Here is a 20180-nt window from a genome sequence, read left to right as displayed (position 1 = left end):
TTGAGTTTAAGGTACCTAAAATATAGTATTTTTTAATTTCTATTTTATTTTACTTCGTAATAAATATACAATGACACATTTCAGAAGAAGATTTTAAAAGTTCTATCTTGAACTTTTACAGCCGAGAACAAAGATTATTTCGTCATGCGGAGGTTTCTACGAAATGGGAAATACATAATTTCATTACCTTTTAAAATATTTTGGATATTATTTTCAAGAATTTCAGCCAGTTCTGTCATAGAAACTGAATTATCACCATATTACTTTGTAGCATTGTAGATGACACTGTTTTTATGTGAAATATTTATAATTCTTTCAGGGTATGGTCGTCTTCCTAATGATAAGCGCAGGAAACATTGGAAGCTTAATCGATTTCTTCAGTTTTGTCGCCTGGATGTTCTACGGTGGTACAATGTTTACTGTCATAGTTCTGAGATTTACTGAAAAGGATTTACCTCGTCCCTACAGAGTGAGTTTTACATTTTTTCCCCCGTGTTTAGAAATAAAACAAAAAGTTATTATTATATTTTCAGTTTTAAATATTATTGGTGCTGTCATTAATCTTTGAGTCAAAGTTGAAGTATTTTTTTTTGTAATAAATTATAATTTTTGGATCCACGTACGTGCAATGTCTTCAGAAAAGTATTTTTTTACATTTGGAAATTATTAAATTTATTTATTTTATTTGTTAACTTTTTAGTTTTCTTTTTATTGGGAAAATAACATTCTATAAATAACATAAAATGAAAATTTTTGATCGTTTTATCAATAATGCTCTTAAAGTTATATATTATTTTAGACCGTTTAAGAACTGCCTGTTTTAAATCTTATGAACAACCACCCGTGTTACCCTTCTACAAACCATTATGGTTGGAAAACCCTAAAAAAAGACAAGTACATGGGGCACTAGTGGTTAAAATTCTTTCTGAGAGTTACTACTTCCTATTTGTTTTAACGCCTAAACTTATTGTTATTAAACTGTGATACATCTATCATTCAATTTATAAATCCATTTGACTCTAGCTAAAGATAACACATTATTTATGTCGCTATATTAAATTCCTTAAATGATTTATGGCCCACGACCTATTAAAAATTTATAATTTAAAATTTTATGAATGGTAAAGTGACATGCGAATAAAGAGTTTTGCAGAATACTTTTTGGGAAAAGCTGGTGCATACGAGATGTCTCTTAAGAGAGTTCTATGGATTTATTTGTTTTTATTTCGATTTACTTTCAATTGATAAGTTTCGTGCATCATTCCTCTTAGTTAAAATCAGCTAGGATAATTGGCTGAAATAATTTTTAGCATATTTCACACAATTTTTTTTTTTGTTTCATCTTATTACCAACGTTGAACTACCGACCCCTTTTTGGCTTTACAAATACCATAGCTCAAATCCTTAGCCTTGTAATTTTGAACCCAACTCAGAAGACAAGGGAACTTTAGGATCAAGTAATGGAACAAATTTATATCCGTCGTTGAACAGCCGACCCAATTTTTGAGTTTACGAAGCCTAAAGTTCAATTCCGTTGCCTTGTAATTTTAAATCAATCCAGAAGACAAGGAAACTCCTGGATCAGTACCCCCAGGAGGATTGATTTGTTATGAAATCATGGAGGACTTTGCGACTTTAACGTGCATCAGTCTCCATTTACTACACGGGGAGTCTTCGGCCGGCGGGGATCGAATCCACGAACTCTTGGACATCCGACCAGACTATCCCAGCCTAATGGAACAAATTAGTCTTTGTGGAGGACGTTTTGGGTGGAACTAACCTGCATTTGCGTTACACGGAGAGTAAAACCACAAAAATCTCCCAGGGTTAACCCGATGGCAAGGGGATTATAACCCATGATTCAACTGAACCTACGAACTGCAGATATTTACTCCAGAGCAGGAAACAGGAATCATTGCCCGGTTTTGTATTAAGTTTTAAAAACAATGCAATGGTAAAATGGCAAACATAATATTTTTATTACCATATTATGTTAATATAATTATTATTAATAATAATTAATATTAACATAATATTTTTATCATATTTAATTTTCAATTGCCACATAGGTAAGTGTAGTGTTTAAAATTTATGCACAAGGATCTAATGAATATTCTATTTGAGTAATGACAATGATTGCTTTTTAGGTGCCTACAATCATACCTCTTGTGATGGCCGTAGTGGCAGCGTATTTGGTGTTGGCCCCTATTATTGAAGATCCAAGATTAGAGTATTTCTATGCGCTGCTCTTCCTCTGCTCTGGCTTCCTCTTCTATATTCCTTTCGTTCACTTTGACATCAGACTCAAAATGATGAGTAAGTAGATCATTTGAAATTTGCATGATTCATTTCTATTTCTTGAAAAGTAATTGAGTGGTAGGGTTATAAGCAAATTATAACTAAAGATAAATTAATGGGATTCATTTTTAATATGCCGAAAAATCTGCATTTGAGAAAATTTTACCTTTAGTAGAGAAATCAATTATTTAGTGGGTCTGTTTACAAATCACCTTTTTTCTGGTACCACCTCATTGAAAAAAGGGTATAATGACGGGAAGGTTGTGTGTTGTAGGTTATGACTTGCAACTATGAAAGGAATTTTAGTAGAGATGATAATTCCAAACAAATAACAACAATAGCATGGCTGAAATAAGACAAAACTATACACATTTATTTATTTCTCAACAGAGCTATAGAAGAAATAAATGTAATAACCGCTAAAGTTATAAAAATTCTTTTGGATCGTCCGTTCCATTTTCAAGACTAGGTTAAATCCATTTCAGTAGGTTGATAATCACAGTTTCAATCATGAAGTAAACCATTTTTCCTGATGCTCAGCATATACCTAGAAAGAGGGGGGGAAACAGGCAAACATGGCATCTGACAGGACGATAGCCTTTACTGAATAATTGGCAAAGTCCTCCGGTGAGCATCAATAAAAACCCTTTTTTCAAAAAAAGATTGATTAAAGCCTTTACCAAACAAACAACCGAGCTTAAAAGTTAACTATATAGGTCTATGTAAAGAACTCCCCTAGCCATTCGTCTGGAGTAGTGGCGGTGACTATGGTTACGAGGTTTAACTAATGTCAAGTAGTGTTTGGTCATAATTTAAGACATGCACCTGATATTTTTCATTGTTTAATTTAATTATGGAAGAAGTTTTGAATTGTAAGGATATAAATTTTTTTTTATATAATTTTATAGTATGTAATGTTGCATGGCAAAGTACAAAATTTGTGCGAAACTGATCGAATAGTTTCTGAGAAATCGAATTTCAAAGAAGTTGTTTGTTTAAAATTCGATTTCTCAGGAATTATTCAACCGATTTCGCACACATTTTGTACTTTGACATGTAAAATTACATACTTTAGAATGATGAAAAAAATTGCGTACCTTACAATTCAAATTTTTTTCGACTATTATTTAATAGAATAATAATCAGGGGTCTGTTTAGAAGAAATCTAGGTCCGTTAACGAACCCTTCACAAATTTGTTTATCTTCATTATTGTTTTGTTAATCGAATAAACCCTTCCCAGGGGAGTGGGGGGGGGAAGAAAGACAAATGCAAACGAACAAAGTTTTGTCTTCGGCAGACGTTTCTTCCTTTATTCGTCCGAAATGAATATTCTGCGTTCAATAGTGTAGGCTTTATACCAAATATTTGTATGTTGCATCTCCAATTTTGTAGTAGCAATTGCTGTTTTATCTTTTAAAATTTAATTTTTTTTTAAATTATAATTTTACAGTGTTGAGCGTAATCTCGTATGTCTTTACAATTTAAAAACTTCTTGAAAAGTTTTTTTGCAATAACAGGACCCTGTTTTCACAAAAGCCCTGGTTGAAAGAATGTGACGTTTATTTTATATTCACAAATTACGAGCAATTTTTTCACAATTTTACAAAAACGGACCTTTCACAAAATGTCTGGACAGACCCCTGATAATAAATATTTATCAAGTTCTCGAGATGTCGCGAAATACGCAAAAAATAAAATTAACGTTAAGGGGTCTTAACTTTAGATCACTCTCCTGACCGAACTATTAGTACCCTATTTCCCAGATTACGGCCACCCCCTTTATTTTGGAAGTCAGAAATCCGAATCCGTTGAAAAAAAGATGTGTTTATTCAGAGAAAGTACGTTTTTGTGTCTGATTTCTTATCTCGAAATATCGTCTGCACTAATTAATTAGCATATTGAGGTCACCCCCTCGAAACATTAGGAATGAGTCCTAAAAAGTGAAAATCCGACCATAAGATCAAAAGTTATTCTGGATAGTCCGTTTTTAACATTGCTAACCACAATAAAAAAATTTCCAGAGTGTGTAGCATTATCGAATGCAGAAAAGTTTGAATTTCATTACGAAGATTAATTTTATTGGATCATATGTTATTCCTGATAATTGGTTAGATTATTATACTTACAGAGTTTCTTCTTTTCTTTTCAGAAAATTTCACACATTTTGTGCAGCTAGCTGTGAATTGTGCCCCTCAAAACTGAATGAAGATAAGTGTGAAACGGTGCCCTTAAAAAACTCATTATGCAATATTTATGACTTGGACATAACAGATTATTGCTTCTTTTGGAACACGTAAGATAACGCTAAACCATGGAAGAAACTTTTCATGGGCAAATTCTGTTTCACTTGCAATAATGTTTTAAAATTTAAATGGTAAAGTCTTCCGATGATCGAAATGAAACAAATTGTGGCAGGATAATAGTGTTATCTGACCATAATCTATTTGCATTTTTATATTCAAATTTTTTTTTTTAACATTTAACACTTTCATGACCTACTCTGGGTGTACCTGAATACAGATATTTTTTCTTCTTCCTTAAATTGCTTATGTCATGAAATGGTGTTCTACTGAAGATTCTTGATCTTTCAAGAAAGAAATAATTTTAATGGTACAGTCAAACAAAATATGAATGGTCTTATATTTAGATTTTGTCAAGCGTCTAATAAGGGTGGTTATTTATTATGTAAGGTACAAAGAATTAGTTAAAATAATTTTGCTCAATGAACCTTTTGACGAATCATCTGCGTCAAAGAAAGTATCTTATTCAGGTTTGAAAGATGAAACATATTTACATGAAATATTTAACATATTACCACTTAAATTGGAACTGATATAATTTTCAAACATTTGTTGCTTTGATACTTTTTATACGAATACTTTTTATATTAAAATAAATATTTTTTATATGAATGCAAAGTAACCAAGTTCATTTTAACAGAATGAGTGATTAAAGAGAGAGTGTTTTTTTTTACGAACTCTCGCAACTTAAAATTTTATTTTTAGGGTAGAAATTTTTCATTGCCTTAAAAGAGATAAAATATACAGTTAAAAGAGCCAAGAAATTAAAATATTAATGATTTCCACGTATTAGACAAATAGGGTGCAGCATTAAGGTTTTCGATGATGTAGTAGCTCTCCCATCGAGGCTAACTACATAATGGATGATATGAAGTGAAGAAGATATATCAAACCTATGATCAGAAGTCCAACAATGTTTCGGTATTGTTGAGTGGTAGAGTTCTGAACAAACAAACCAGACAAGACTTCAACCATCGGCTCAAAGAGAATCAAGACTACATCAACAACCAATATCTCCACAGTTCATCTATCCCCAAACATTGCTGAACAGAAGATAGGATATTTCTTTTTAACTTCATATCATACATAACTTCAGTAGTGGATTTTTGGAAGTCAAAACTATTTGAGAATAACCTTACTGATTCTTTGTATAACATTTGGAAATAATTAATATTAATTTTTTATCTCTTTTTATCATGATATAACCTGTGTCGGGTTTTAATCGTATCTGTTTTTGCCTACAGATGAAGGGGTACCATTGCGTATAGGTTTTTAATAACTATGTGTGATCTTAAAACGTTTTTAATGAAATGTAAGCTCTATGTAAAAACTAAACACGCAATATTGCGTAATTTGTGACAGTGATCATCATTTAAGATCTGATTTCTAGAAGTTTGAATAAGAAGTTATTAATATATACTGGTGAAAACAATTGAAGGGACATTTTTTTTTTGCAATAAAACAAAACCAGACAAAAATATCTGATATGAGACCAATATATCAGAATACAGAAATGGATAAAACATGCATCCTAAATTAGAAAACTGGTCACTTGTGCAGCACAGAAAGCTGCCCGACACTTATCAGTCAGAGAAACGCATGTCGCCTCTAACAGCTCTAGCATTGAAGTTTCATACAGTCCTTATCAATCCCTGTGGCAGTTGTTAGAGCTGCAATTAAGCACTTCCCGTGCATGTTTGACGGGATGAAGGACAGGAGACAATCGTTCAATATCTTCATATTGGAGGTATTCGTCCAACAATTGAGCCCTGTGTGGATGGTAGTTATCGTCCATAAAGATGAAATTAGGTCTATAGGCCGTGTGTCTCACATAAGGTGCGAGGATCTCGTCGCTGTGGCACTAACCTGTCAGTGTACCTCTATTGAAGGTCGGTGTGCCCCGTCTGCCATGATGCCTGCCCAAACCATTTGACCACCTCGACCATGGTGGTCCTTTTCAATATAATGATAGAGGGTATATTTTCAATATAATGATATCTTAGAGGGCCGACATAGACTCCAGAGTTCTTCCAGATGAGAACACGTCTCGAATCGCCATACAGGTTATAGATTACTACAAGGCATCTGGCACAAGCCACCTGCATTACATCCGGGCGACTGTTATCCGTGAAATGGAGGTATTCCTGTTGCAGTTATACAGACTGCGGACCTATCCCTTTCGTGGCCTTGACCAGACCACTGTTTTCACAGAGAGGACACTACATTTCTCCCAGTACCAACTGCCTTATGACGCAATAGGCCACTGCATGGTAGAGGTATCCGCGAAGAGCTATCATCTGATACCTTTTTTTACATATAGGTGCTACTTTTCTTTTCCTTAAAAAAAAAAAAAAAAAAAAAAAAAATTTCCTTCCTTCATTTGTTTTCAGCAGTATAAAAAGTTGTATTTTTATTTTTAAAATCTTGAATCTCATTTTATTTTGAAATTATTTGTAAGCATCGCTGCATATTATTATTAATGTATGCAATAAAAGAACTATTGAACTGGACTGAAAAAATGTGTACAGTAGTTATTTCTTTTATGCTGCTATTGTTAAGGAAGCGTGTTTTATGTACTATAATGAACGCAAAATATTTTTACACTGTTTAATAAATTTGTTATTTGAACATGTTTCATTTTTTTCTTCACCCTTAAAAATGGTTTTCCAAAATACTATACAGAGAAAAAAACAACAAAAAACATGTTTTTATTACTTAAACGTTTTTGGCAATATGGTCTGTCGGTATGAACAAAATTAATGTGTTTAGGCAGAAATAGGGTTCCCAATCTATATTTAAATAAGACATTTTCAAGGACTTATCAAGGTTATTTTTTTTAAGCTTAATCAAATTTGGTTAAAATAGTCAATTTTGTTGGCATTGCCTAGACTCCATGCCCCAGAATTCAATTGTCAAAAAAGGCAAGTTTTAACTTAATTTGTCGTTTCTTGAGCTGGGGGGGGGAGGTTAAAATAACTCCAGTCCGTTATTTAATCATAAAACCCCTCTAAAATGAAGCAAAAATTGTTTTCAAGTTATAACAATTACTTTTTTTTTCAATAAGTACAATCTTAAATGTTGCAAGGATTAAAAGTAAAAATATTTAACGTAAAAGAGAGGTAGGGGGATGCAAAGGTTTTTTTTTTCTTCCCCAAGATGAGAACTGAAAACGTTTTTTGAGCATTCTGTTATGCACAGGGAAAACCTGATGGAGAGAAAAAAATGTTCTAAATAAAATATTAAATTTATAAAGTTACGTTTAAATTCTATTAAATGTGAATGCCCTTTCAAATTATTTTGTAAAGAGCAAAATTAAGACCTTGTGAGACTTATATTTCACACTAAAGTATGATGACTTTTGAAAGAGGACTGATAGAAAAGATTTATGAAACTGTTTAATAACATGAGTGATTTTTTTAAGCGACAGACTGAAAAATATGTTAGGGTTCGATGGTGGACAATATCTTTTAAGAACAAAATGAGTTCCGAATGTCGTTGTTGGTTATGTCTGCCCTTTGGGGCTATTGGCGACGGTCTAAGAAACATCCCTGAGCATGATCCGAAGACGTGCCATCACAATTTTTATCCTCTGCGGAGGGGATGGCTCTCCTGCTTTGGTAGTCCGACGACCTATTCGCGAAGTCGAGCAGTTTACGGTTGAACAGTTTAACGAGGACCGATACCGCGCAATCTCGGTCCCGACGAAGGATGATCAAAGTGATCGTCAACCTGCACACTGACCACCAGTGATGCTTGACTTCGGTGTGGTACTGGGAACCAAAGAGTTCCGAAAATAATATGTTTTAGGGTTTCCTTATTTAGGGTTGAAACTCTTATGGCGAAATTTGCACTTGTGAACATTGGATAGTAAAAAAAAATCAGCACAAAAATTCACACTTTTTAAAATTTTGTTTGAAACTCATACAATATTTTTTAAAATATTGAAATAAATCCATGGTTAAACTTAAGTATCAAATCAGATTATTTTAATATAAGATAAAATCAGAATACCAAATTAGATTATTTCATATTCGAAACTAGCAGAGGAGTAGCGTTTTAAAATTTAGGTAAAAAAAACGTAGAACTTTTTTCTCCCTTCCTTTTTTAAAATTTTAAGTATGTTTTCACCTTGTGTGAATAAAATTGTACCAGAGTACATAACAAAAACTTGTTTTTACAACTTTAAAAAAAAACACCCGCTGCGGTTCCGAAGGGTTTCTGCTACCAGGCTAAGAACATATTGTTTTGTTCACTTGAAGGATCAACAGCTAATAAAGCCTTCATTAATTTAACACTATCATTAATTTCATTCGGCATAAAAGCTGTTATTTGATGCCCAAATATGACACATTTTGCCAAATTAAAGGGTATTTTCTAAATAAAATATAATAATACAGTACACTAACTAATAAGCAAATGAAAAAGTATTGCTCTCAGTACACACAAAATCATCTACTGTTATGTTTAAACTATAGTCATAAAGAGATAATTCAGAAAACAACTATAGCAATCCTACACAATGAAAGAAAAAATAGTCAAACTTACCCAAATAAGAAGGCTTTACCTGTTGCACTTAAGGTATATTTGCAGGGCCGTTTCATCCATTAGGCACTGTAGGCAACTGCCTAGGGGCCCTGTGCTACAGATAAAAAAATTGACAATGTTTCTTAAACAGTAAAAATTTAATTCGCAATTTCAATGACGATTGTCTTGCTGTGTACATTACATCGACGCTATTTTGGTACATTTCTGAACGCATTCCAAATTAGATATTAATATTATGGTAGTTAGTTCATATATAACGCAGTAATATAATCGCAAGCAATTTTATCGCGGTAATTTTAACGCCGACTAATCAGATGACTATACAGCAAGTGCAGCTTTTTTAACACAACACGCTTGAAAAACGCGCAAAATTCTACGTTGTGAATGCACACTTACTGTTCTGGTACCTACCATAGGTATGTATATTCTATGGTCAAGCTAAAAATAAGGTTGGCAGTACTGGTTCGTTCGTCGTATGACTGGAGAATTCCCCGATCCGCTAAATACATACGTTGTATTGTGTCATAGACAACATTTTTAATGTAATCGTTGAATTTTCACTTCGGCTGAACGTTTCCTTAAATTGCTTCTCATACAGAACCACAAAGGGGAAGAACTAGCCACCGAGAATTGAAATTAATTAAAAACTGTCTTCGTTCAACTATGTCTCAAAACCGTTTAAATTCATTGGCCTTAATGGCAATTGAAAATGATGTATTGGAAAAGGTTAACTTTCAGGATGTCTTGAACGATTTTGTAACAAAAAAAGTTAGAAGAGTTAATATTTAAGCTTATTGTATGATTTTTTTTAAATGCATATATTAATTACTTATATTCTTTTCGTTTGATTCAATATTTTTATTGAATAATGTGATAATATACCTATGTAGTAAAAAACAGCGTAATTATGAATAAAGTGTTGTGTTAGCGAAAAAATATATTAGGAAGTTAGAAGACGGTAGGGGAGGGGGCCCGAGACGAGCATTGCCTAGGGGCCGCGACATGCATAAGCCGGCCCTGTATATTTGTTGTCATTCCTGGTCTAGTCTCACTCATCATCGTTTTCGATCTCTTTCGTAGCAGCATTCCTATCGAAAGGGATAAAACGGACATTTTTTTCCGATCGATAACATAAGTCTGTATAAATATTTTCAACTGTGCTCTTAAAATCATTCTACTAATTCTTTCATACGATTTCAATTATGGAGTGTTTTGACTAATACATTGCACTTGTGGCGTAACAACTACTACGATTGTCAAGTCAATAAAACATGCTAACTCTATTCCAGGGTGCGAAGCCGGATTTTTTTAAATAAAAAAATAAGCACTTTTTAAGCATCCAAAAAATATTTTTAATCACTATCCAAAAAAAAAAAATCATTAGGATCCGTGCAGTAATAAAAAAAAAATTTCTATCGCTTAAAGTTCTTAATTTATAAGCATAAAATTTTAGAAAAATTTCAAAAACTTTACATAATCATGATAAAATAACAAGTTTCTGATAAATATTGCAGAGGAAATTGTAAAAATCATTCATTTTTTCGTAATTCAGAACGACAGTCGATGCGGCAAAGAAAATCAATCTCTTTTTAAAAGATAGAAAATTAAGCACTTTTAACAAACTCAGACTAAAAAAAAAGCACATTTAAGGGCTTTTAAAAAACGTAATCAAATTCTATTTCGGGGTGCCCTTCGATAGACAGATGAAGGTTGACATTGTCGAAAACTCCTTTCCCCACAATGATGACCCGGACGTGATATGATCTCGCTTACATCGAAAGTAACGCCTACTTCGATGAATGGTTCACATTGACTTGCTATTTGTGACTGCATCATTGTCCTCTTCGCACTGTTGCTTCTCAGTCTCAATTTCACACAACAGAATCCTGCACTCACAGGAGTGACCACACACAACCGTGAACTTAATACAGATCTCTCGGTCTTTCGCAAATAGTGGTATCCGTTCATGGAATTCTTTCTCTGATAAAAATTATGGTGTATATACTATTATGATTATTAAACATCAATTCACTAGTATTTAAGATAGGCAAAATCGATTCTATCTAGGGGTACATTGTCGATATCCTCACACACTCAAGCCACAGTATCATATATGCAACGAAATGTCTAAAAGTTTTTTCTATGTTCTACAAATAAGGTAAGTTGCGATTTAAACAAAAAAATTTTTAAACAATAAACTCTAGCTAGTATAGATTTTTAATTTTTCTTCCATGTCCCTTTCGAAAAATAGAACACACACATCAGTTAGTTCGTTAAAGTCATCGCTAAGAATTTGATTGAATTAATTCCTTTCTTTAAAATAATTAGCTTTTTTTAAAAATTTCTATCCCATTTAAATGCTGTTGACAAGTTTGTTTTTTAAATCAGTAATTTTATTAGGATTGACGATTTTCTGATTTTTTTTTTCTTCTCAAAGCGAGGAAAAGTCATACATCAGGACTTTTTTATATTTTGCACAGATGGCATTTAAATACACTGAGCAAAACTAGTTCATACATAGGAAAGCTAAAAGGTGGGCAGCCAATGCTTGAAAGAACATCAATTTCCTGACTCTAATTGAATTAAAAAATTTTAAACTTTCTTGAAGATAGCTCAAAGACACATTAAACCAAATTAATTTATTAGCATAGATTTAGGGGTGTTTTTGCATTTATTCTAGATAATATTAACTCTGTTGCTTTTAGATTTGCACTCTGATATTTACTATCCTTAAGTGGTAAAATAAAACGGATAATTCATATCTCAAGGATAACAATTTCTTCCACCGATTTTTGATGACTGATGTATCTTATGAGAAATAAACACTATAGTGCAATGTAATTCTTCATAACATAAGTTCAGGCCAATAACTAATAAATAACTTTAACGAAACTCATTACAGTTATAACAGCCATAAGCATAGAGCTGTCACGGGTGGTAAAAAGCAATGACTCAGATTTGTCCCACTTTTCACTTGGTTAAAAATAATTGTTAAACAACAATCAGAAAGGCGCTGCTGATAAATATTTCCCCTTGAGTCGTGGTGGCTCGGAGAATGAGGTGAACCGGGTTTGAATCCCATCCCCATGGATGGACGATACGAATTCCGCACCGAGCACAGTGCTGATGTAAAATATCCTCAGTGGTAGACGGATCATGGGTTAGAGTCCCCTTGCTGTCAGGCTAAACGCGGGAGGTTTTATCCACGATGTAACGCAAATGCAGGTTAATTCCATCAAAAAGTCCTCCACAAAGGCAAATTTCTCCTAATACTCAATCCAGGAGTTCCCTTGTCTTCTGGATTGGGTTCAAAATTACAAGGCTATGGAGTTGAACTTGAGTAGTTGTAAACCCAAAATTGGGTCAGCTGTTCAACGACGGTTATAAAAAAAAGTTTTATATCCATTAACAAAATAATTTTCAAAGACTTTACATGATCATGATGAAACAACTAGTTTCTGAGAAAGAACTTTTTTCTCGATTATATTAGCCACCATAAAAAGATAAGAGATTTTTCGATTCGATTTCAGAGAGTGGAAATTGAAGCCTGAAATTGAGGCTATCTTGCAAAATGCAGCAGAGTTGCACATGAAGTTGGTAGAATCTCACCGAACTCAGCTCAGTAGGCGGACATGCGGACTCACAAGTGTTTCATCAAATATGTAAAATGATTGGTGCTTTCTTATGCTATGGACCGACGCTAGGCCGAAATGGATTGCGGTTGAATTAATTGTGAGAACGTTTAATAGAACAATGTGAAAAGCACGCTTTTGCATAATACGTGGCGAAAATCAATACGATAAAGAAAGAAAAATCTCATTCTCACGGGAAAATTAAGCACTTTTAAAAAATTCTATGCACCATGTTAAATAAATACATAATGTATTAATACAAGATGTTAACGCACAAACATGTCAATGGAAGTCTCGAATTAAGCACAAACAAAAATATTTTAAAAGAAACATTTATTTTATAACATAATGCGTGCATTATCACAGATAAAGAAATGGCTAATATTTTCATTGTCTTTTGATGGAGATTCATTATCACACTAAGATGTCATTTGATTGGAAATACATTTATATGTTTCAACAATTCCAAGTGTTGACTTTTCATTCTATTTTTTTAAGATTAATAGCACACATCGAATAAGGCTGCACTAAATCTGATTGAAATATTCCAAAACATTAATAATTGTGTAAGCTAAGACAGAAGTATTCTTGCTTAATAGTGTTCTGTCTTAAAAGGGGATAGTGTTGTAGATAAAAAAAAAAGTTTTAAATACATTTACCTCTTCAAAACAAAATAAATTCTTTGTAATTAATTACACAAGGTTTTTCATAATTCTCTCTATGGATTGAAATAGTAGAGAGAAAAAAAAACTTAAGCAGCGAAAAAGATATGTTGGTGTGCTGCCACAGGGAATAAATCCATTCAATATTTCAAAATTTTTTTTGCAGCAAGCATTCTTTGATTTTGCAAATTTTACAATGCAAAAAAAGGTTTTACTTTGCCAGTAATCAATGTTTCAAATCAATAATAACTATCAGTTGAATATGTGCTGTCATTTACAATTTACAGTTGTTACAAAAAACTTGAGTCGTTATCGTATTTAGCACAAGTTTTTTTTTTTGGACTGGTTTTAGCTTTTTGGTACAACTGGATTTCCACAGCAACCACAATAAACTGCCAAATCACGTAAAAAAACCCAGCCAAATTAAGAGTAACCATACACACTTTCACTTTTGGTTCCATTATGGCTTAGCCTTCAATCCACGTGATATAGAAATTTATTTTTTCCAATTTAAACATTGAACAAAGAAATTAAAACTTTTTATTTACCAGGGTAGTGAGGAAGATGCCGATCATTTTTCCAAAAAAAAAAAATAAGTACTATCTCGCAATAGAATATGAGTAAATGGACACAAAATAAAAATCTATGTAAAGGAAAGTTTGTGGACAGAATACCATTCTCAACAGCACTGCATTTCATCTACTGTTGGGCAGAGAAATTCACATCACTTAAGTGGTGAAAATACTACGATTGACTGGAACAATTTTACGAGAGAAGTTTGTTCCCTAGACTGACTTTGACAAAAGAAAAGAAAAATAGTAGAAGTTGACGAGAGCTTCTTTGTTTGGCAAAAAACAACTTCAGTGGAGCACTTTAAAAAAATGGATATTCGGTAGATTATGCCGTGAAAGTGGTGTGTGTGTTTTTTTTTATCAGGCTCCGAATTGAGGTGCACACACACTGATAACAACGATTGTAGACCATGTAATGGAAGGATGCATAATATATTCTGATTGTAGGCGAGCCTGCAAAACTGACAAGCTTGAAAAGGCTGGTTACTTACATTTAACAGTGAATCAACTTATAACTTTATCGTTCCAACAACCGGAGCTCATACTCAAAATGTGGAAAGATTGTAAGGCTCATTTAAATGGAGGAACAAAAGGCAAAGTCACAGCTCGTCATCTTCTAGTGTCTTATATTGTGAAATTCATGTGGCAAAAATCCTATGGGAAAGACAAGCCTTTTGATTTAATATTTAAAGCACTAACGGAGATATGGAAGCCACGAAATAAATTCAAATAATTCTAGCTCGGTGTTATTCTAGGTGTCTTTTCAACAGTGGTCGTAGTGGAAATACAGATGTACCTAGTTTTTTATTATTGCCTACTGAAACCCTGAAGAGGATTTTGATTAACCTTTTATAAACAGTCACAGTTAGTATAAAAAATACTGAAATTAAAGTGCCTAACGCAAATTAATTTTGATAACAATCAGTCATAGACTTTACATACAAAAAAAGTAAGTTTTTAGTTAATTTTGAAGTGATTATAGAAATAAAAGAGGTAAGTGAATTAAAAAAAAAAAACAATTATAAAAACTAATACCACTTTCTATCTAACGCATCAAACATAATTAAAATTTTAAAAAATTAACATTAAATTCCTAATATTATATATTATTAATATAACAGTAATATAACAAATTAACTATAACATATAATATTAACATAACAAATTAGCACTCAATTCTTAATACATACATTTTAATCAGAACTCAACTTATACATTTTACTCCATAGGATAATAGTGTACAGAAAAAAGAAACTTATTTTCCTCCCGAACTGAAACACCAAACAGTCAAATAAAGCACCAAATTATAAGGATATAATCTCAGTAAAAACAAGAAAAACAAATAAATACCCAGCAAAATACAAAAATTCAAAATAATACAAATATTTAATTAGAATATATTAAACAGTAATTTAACATATTCGAATTAAAACCTCTTAACATACATGTACACTTTTAAATGCAAACAGACAACAACAACAAAAAAAATAGTTATAAACTACTACTAAAGGGAAAAAATAAATGACCAGATTCAATAATCAAAGTAACTCAACCTAAATAATTCTCAGTAAAAACAAATAATTACTCAGCAAAATACAAAAATACTAAGTAATACAAATATTTAATTAGAATATTTTAAATAGCAAACTAACATATTCTAATTAAACAGACACACTTTTAAATGCAAACCAGCTAAGAAAAATAAATGACCAGATTCAATATTCAAAGGGACTCAACCTAATAGTGAATAGTATAATCCTGTGTGTAAAGACTTGCCACTATTTATAATAATATTTTAAGGTCATTATCAGTGATTTGCTTACATCACTACTAAATCTAACTTTAAGCATTTAAAATAAAAAAGTCTCCTTTAACAGCACTTCCAATTTTTCAGAATGTTTATTCACCCAGTGGCAGAATTTGTTCTTTTTTTGAAGTATCCTTTTTAATACTAATATCTTTCGAGATATTTAAAAATAGCAAATATACATTCAACAAAACTTTAACCACAACTTCAAAAAAAATTACATTTTAAATTAAATTAAATAAATAAATAAAAATTGGATCAAATAAAATAATCTTTTTAATTGAATATGTGATTTTCTTTATTCTAATATTATGGGAGACATTCTTCATTTTGTCGAAAGATAACACACTAATTATTTCCTTTTTTTATAATTCATTATCACATTAAAAAAATAAAATCGCAAAACCTGTAGCAGTAACTGCCGATAAAAAAAAATAGATGACAAAATCACGCGAATCAGACTCTTCAAAAAGGGGTTACTAAATGTGTGTTTTCTTTTCGAGATTTAGGCATTGTGATAAATAATATCGGATTTTAAAAGCTATGCAGAAATCTTTAGTAATAACTGCATGAAAAATTGGACCGAAAATTTCCACAAAAAAGAAAACCAAAGTTTTTACTTCATTATTCTTTATTTCTCAATATTCTGAAATGAGAAGAGAAAAGTCACGAGTATTTTTCCCCCCACTCTGAAGTGTGAGAAAGGCATCTTTTGAATATAATTCTGAAGAAAAGGTAAAATCTTTCGAAAATTGCTGCACAAAAGAAAAGCAAAATTTTTTATTGCCCAATGGAAAAATTCTTTTGCAAGAACTCAGTAATGCTCTGAGACAATGTCCCCCTGTCACAACGATTCTGCCACGGGGTTTATTCAGAAACATAAATTAACTGGCAACAGACTAGACAATGGGCTCTAAAATCTCTACAAATTACAGCACTCAGATTTTTAAATTGTTTCATAGCACTCCAGTCTTTATTTGTCTGGAATAAAATATTTAGTACATGCATAAAACGTTTGTTTCACATGTGCAGGGCTAAGAAACAGAATCCAAGAAAGTTTTAAGAAAATAAACATTGTTAATACAAATAATAATGATAAAGTACTTTGATTGCAATTAAAAAGAAGACATCACTAATAATCTTTTTTCCTGCACTTAGGTTTTATTTATATATTTATTAGGTGTTGTGGTTTTTATGTTGGTCTATTTTCTACCCTTTATTAATCACTTTTTTTAAAAAATTAAATATTTTTCCTTTCAAAAGCATACTGCTGGTGAATTTTTCTTTATAAATAATTGAAAAGTTTAATTTGAATCTTGTTATTTTAAACATTCTCCAATAACAAGTGTTGGCGTTTTTAAGATAAAAGAATTTGCTTTTTGACAATAGGTAATCTTTTAGTTTTAAGAACATTCAAAAACATTTGATATACTTGTATAGTTCTGATGTTCTTGAAAATAGTAATGCATTCTTATTTATCTTTATCATGTATTTATCTATATTTTATTTTAGCCATAAATATTTTTACTTATTTTAATCACAATTTTTTTTTCGAAATTTATAAACAAAAGTTAAGATTTAAAATTAAAAAAAAACGTTAAAATAAAATATGTTTTTAAAAACTAAGGGCCTTATTTTTTTTATTTTAAGGTTATTTTTAATGGCTTTTAGAGTCTTTTCTTTGTTTCATTTCTTAAGAATTATTAGGTCATCAATATCCCATACCTATAATAAGTACAAATAATAAGAACAAATAGTATAAGAGAAAATATAATAACTCCCATTCAATGGATGAGCTTGATGCTCATTACTTAACATTTCAAATTATGAAATAAAGTTTGATATTAACAGTGGAGATAAGTTTTGACTTATTTTTGAAGGTCCTAACCCCACCTGAGCCATCTGTAGTTAATAAGCAAATTTTATGGTCTTAATAGTACCGTGGCAAGCAGTTTGAGAATATTTGGAAAAGATAAATAAATGAAACAAAAAGTTTAATTAAAGAAAAACTAACTTTCTTTTTTGTATTTGTATTGCTAATACATTATGCATATTTAAAACAGTAAAATTTAATACAGAAAAATAAAAAAAAATGATTGAAATGCAGAATCTTTAAAGAAATGCCTTACTGCTTGCTCTCAGTTTTTTATTTTAAAAAGGACTTTAAACGATTTTCTAAACATTAACATATCAACTATAATGTGTAATTTTTAATACAAATGCATGTTTTTAACTAAGACAGTATTTTTAAGAGAAATTGGAAAATGACTCTTTAACAATTAATTTACACCATTAGTAGTGCCATAGAATTAATCATCTTTCAAACCGAAAAATTTTTTTATAATAAAATTGGTACATAATAGTACTTGATTAAAAAAGTACCAAATATATTTTCATAACATAAATAAGTAAAATGAAAAAAACTTTATACAGTATGTTACAAATTCTCAATATAAGCAATTCTATTGAATGTATTAAGTATGTATTTATAAACTACTTTAAATCTAATTCTTTTTTTATATCAAAATATATAGCAATACAACTGATTATTATTAGTAAAAGTTAAATTATATCCTAAGTGTCTGAAATTATTTTCTCACAATTACAAAATAATAACTCTCAATTTTCAAGTGAAAAAGGTTATTACACAAATTATTGTTTTTTCCCAATAAATCGACAAAATTCAGAGATGATAAAATATCACAGAACATCATGGAAGGCCCCAAACAATAAACTATACATATTAACACATAATATTAAGAATACCTTTAAGTTAGCTTTTATTCAAACTATAGTCAGATGCTTATTTCTGTGATTTCTCTCTTAACTCTTTACAAGGCCATTTTTTATAATATTGTTATACTGAAATTCATTTGACTTTTAAAACTATTATTTTGGTAGAGGGATTTTTAAAGTTTTTCTTTCTGTAAAGTATTGGCTATAAACTCTAACTTCTGTGCTTATAAATAACCTAATTTATAAATGCCATGTTTATAGATACAAATTAACTCTATGAGAAATGATCAAATGCATAACGAGCAAGTTCTCCAGTGTTAGCCTCTCTTCTTGAACTCTCTCACCCCTTCACTGTTACCACATTTTACATAAATACAAATCGCCTAGGGAGGGGGAATAGCTTCCCACTGCTTTATAAAAGTTTAACACATATTTGTCTGACATTATTTGCCCTGTCACTGACCAAATGGACAATTTTTGATAATAAACTATTGACTGCTATACACTCATTTTTATCATATGGCTGATCAAATGACAAACATACTGAAGGATATGTGTTAAGACATACCAATCAGCGATGTCTAGTAAAAATAAATGATAAGTCTAAGCGGTTTGATTGCTAAGAATTTGCCTAGCAATTCCACCAATTCACACAAAAAAATTTCAGTTGAATTAAGAACTTAAATATATACAGATAATTTTAAGGAGGTTTAAGCAAATTGGTTTGAAAACTTTTCACTATGCATTTGTCATAGAATTTAACAAAACATGAAATTATATCATGTTATAAAAGACATTAAACACGCTTGAAAACACCTGCAAACATTTTTAAGAAAAAAAATCTGAAGAATAGAGAAAGACACACAATAATCTTAAAATAGTTAAAAGACATGACAGATTTTTTGCATAGCAGTTGTATAAGAAGATAGTGCATTCTTCAAAACATAATAGATTCTAAGCATGTTTTAAAAGCATTATATAATTTTAGGATTTTGAGAAAAAGGAGACAAAAACAATACAAGCCTAACTTTTTTTTTTTTTTAAAAAAAAAAGAAGAATATTATTTGGTCTCATTATAAACTGAGTACTAATGTAGTACGAATAAATGAAATTCCAGTCTAACAGACTAATTTATCAATAAAAAATATAAAAAACAATTCTTCGTTAAAACTACATAAAAAAATTTACTGAAGCATAACTGTATTTAGTATGTGACCTTAGAAACTATGCAAATACATACATATTAAATAAAAAAATTCTTTAAATAATTATAAATAAAAAGATGCTCAAAAACGAAGTTTTAGTTTTACCTAGTTTTTAGGTACAATTGTATTTAAGCTTTTTATTTATAAAATATTGTGTATTATTAAAATAATGTATTTAATTTCAAACTTAAAAAAAAAAAAAAAAAAAAAAAAAAAAAAAAAAAAAAAAAAAAAAAANAAAACTTTTATAAAATTTAATTGGTGCTCCAGCATTCTTTAAAATAAAGAGCATTCTTTTCAGCAGCAGACTGACATCTGGGAAAATAAACAAGAAATGTTTTTAGTTTGAGATGCATTTTTATGTGGAAATCTGATTTCTATTCAGTATTCAACATATATTTTTTAAATCAAAATATCAACAA

The 20180-nt window shown here is 30.8% G+C and overlaps 1 protein-coding gene across 1 annotated transcript in view; it reads left to right on the top strand.

Moving 5' to 3' along the window:
- LOC107439593 (b(0,+)-type amino acid transporter 1) overlaps nt 1-6769 on the top strand; it is a 67034-nt gene extending 60265 nt beyond the window's left edge. Inside the window, exons 11-13 of the mRNA XM_071180539.1 lie at nt 320-469; nt 2148-2316; nt 4449-6769. Of these exons, the coding sequence (XP_071036640.1) occupies nt 320-469; nt 2148-2316; nt 4449-4501 (372 nt within the window). The 3' untranslated portion in view covers nt 4502-6769. The remainder of the gene's footprint in view (nt 1-319; nt 470-2147; nt 2317-4448) is intronic.
- Nucleotides 6770-20180: the final 13411 nt, after the last annotated feature.

The sequence above is a fragment of the Parasteatoda tepidariorum genome, chromosome 4 (assembly GCF_043381705.1).
Source record: "Parasteatoda tepidariorum isolate YZ-2023 chromosome 4, CAS_Ptep_4.0, whole genome shotgun sequence".
NCBI classification, from domain to species: Eukaryota; Metazoa; Arthropoda; class Arachnida; order Araneae; family Theridiidae; genus Parasteatoda; species Parasteatoda tepidariorum.
The sequence above is the reverse complement of the archived record's forward strand: the minus strand, read 5'-3'. Positions and strand labels throughout refer to the sequence as shown.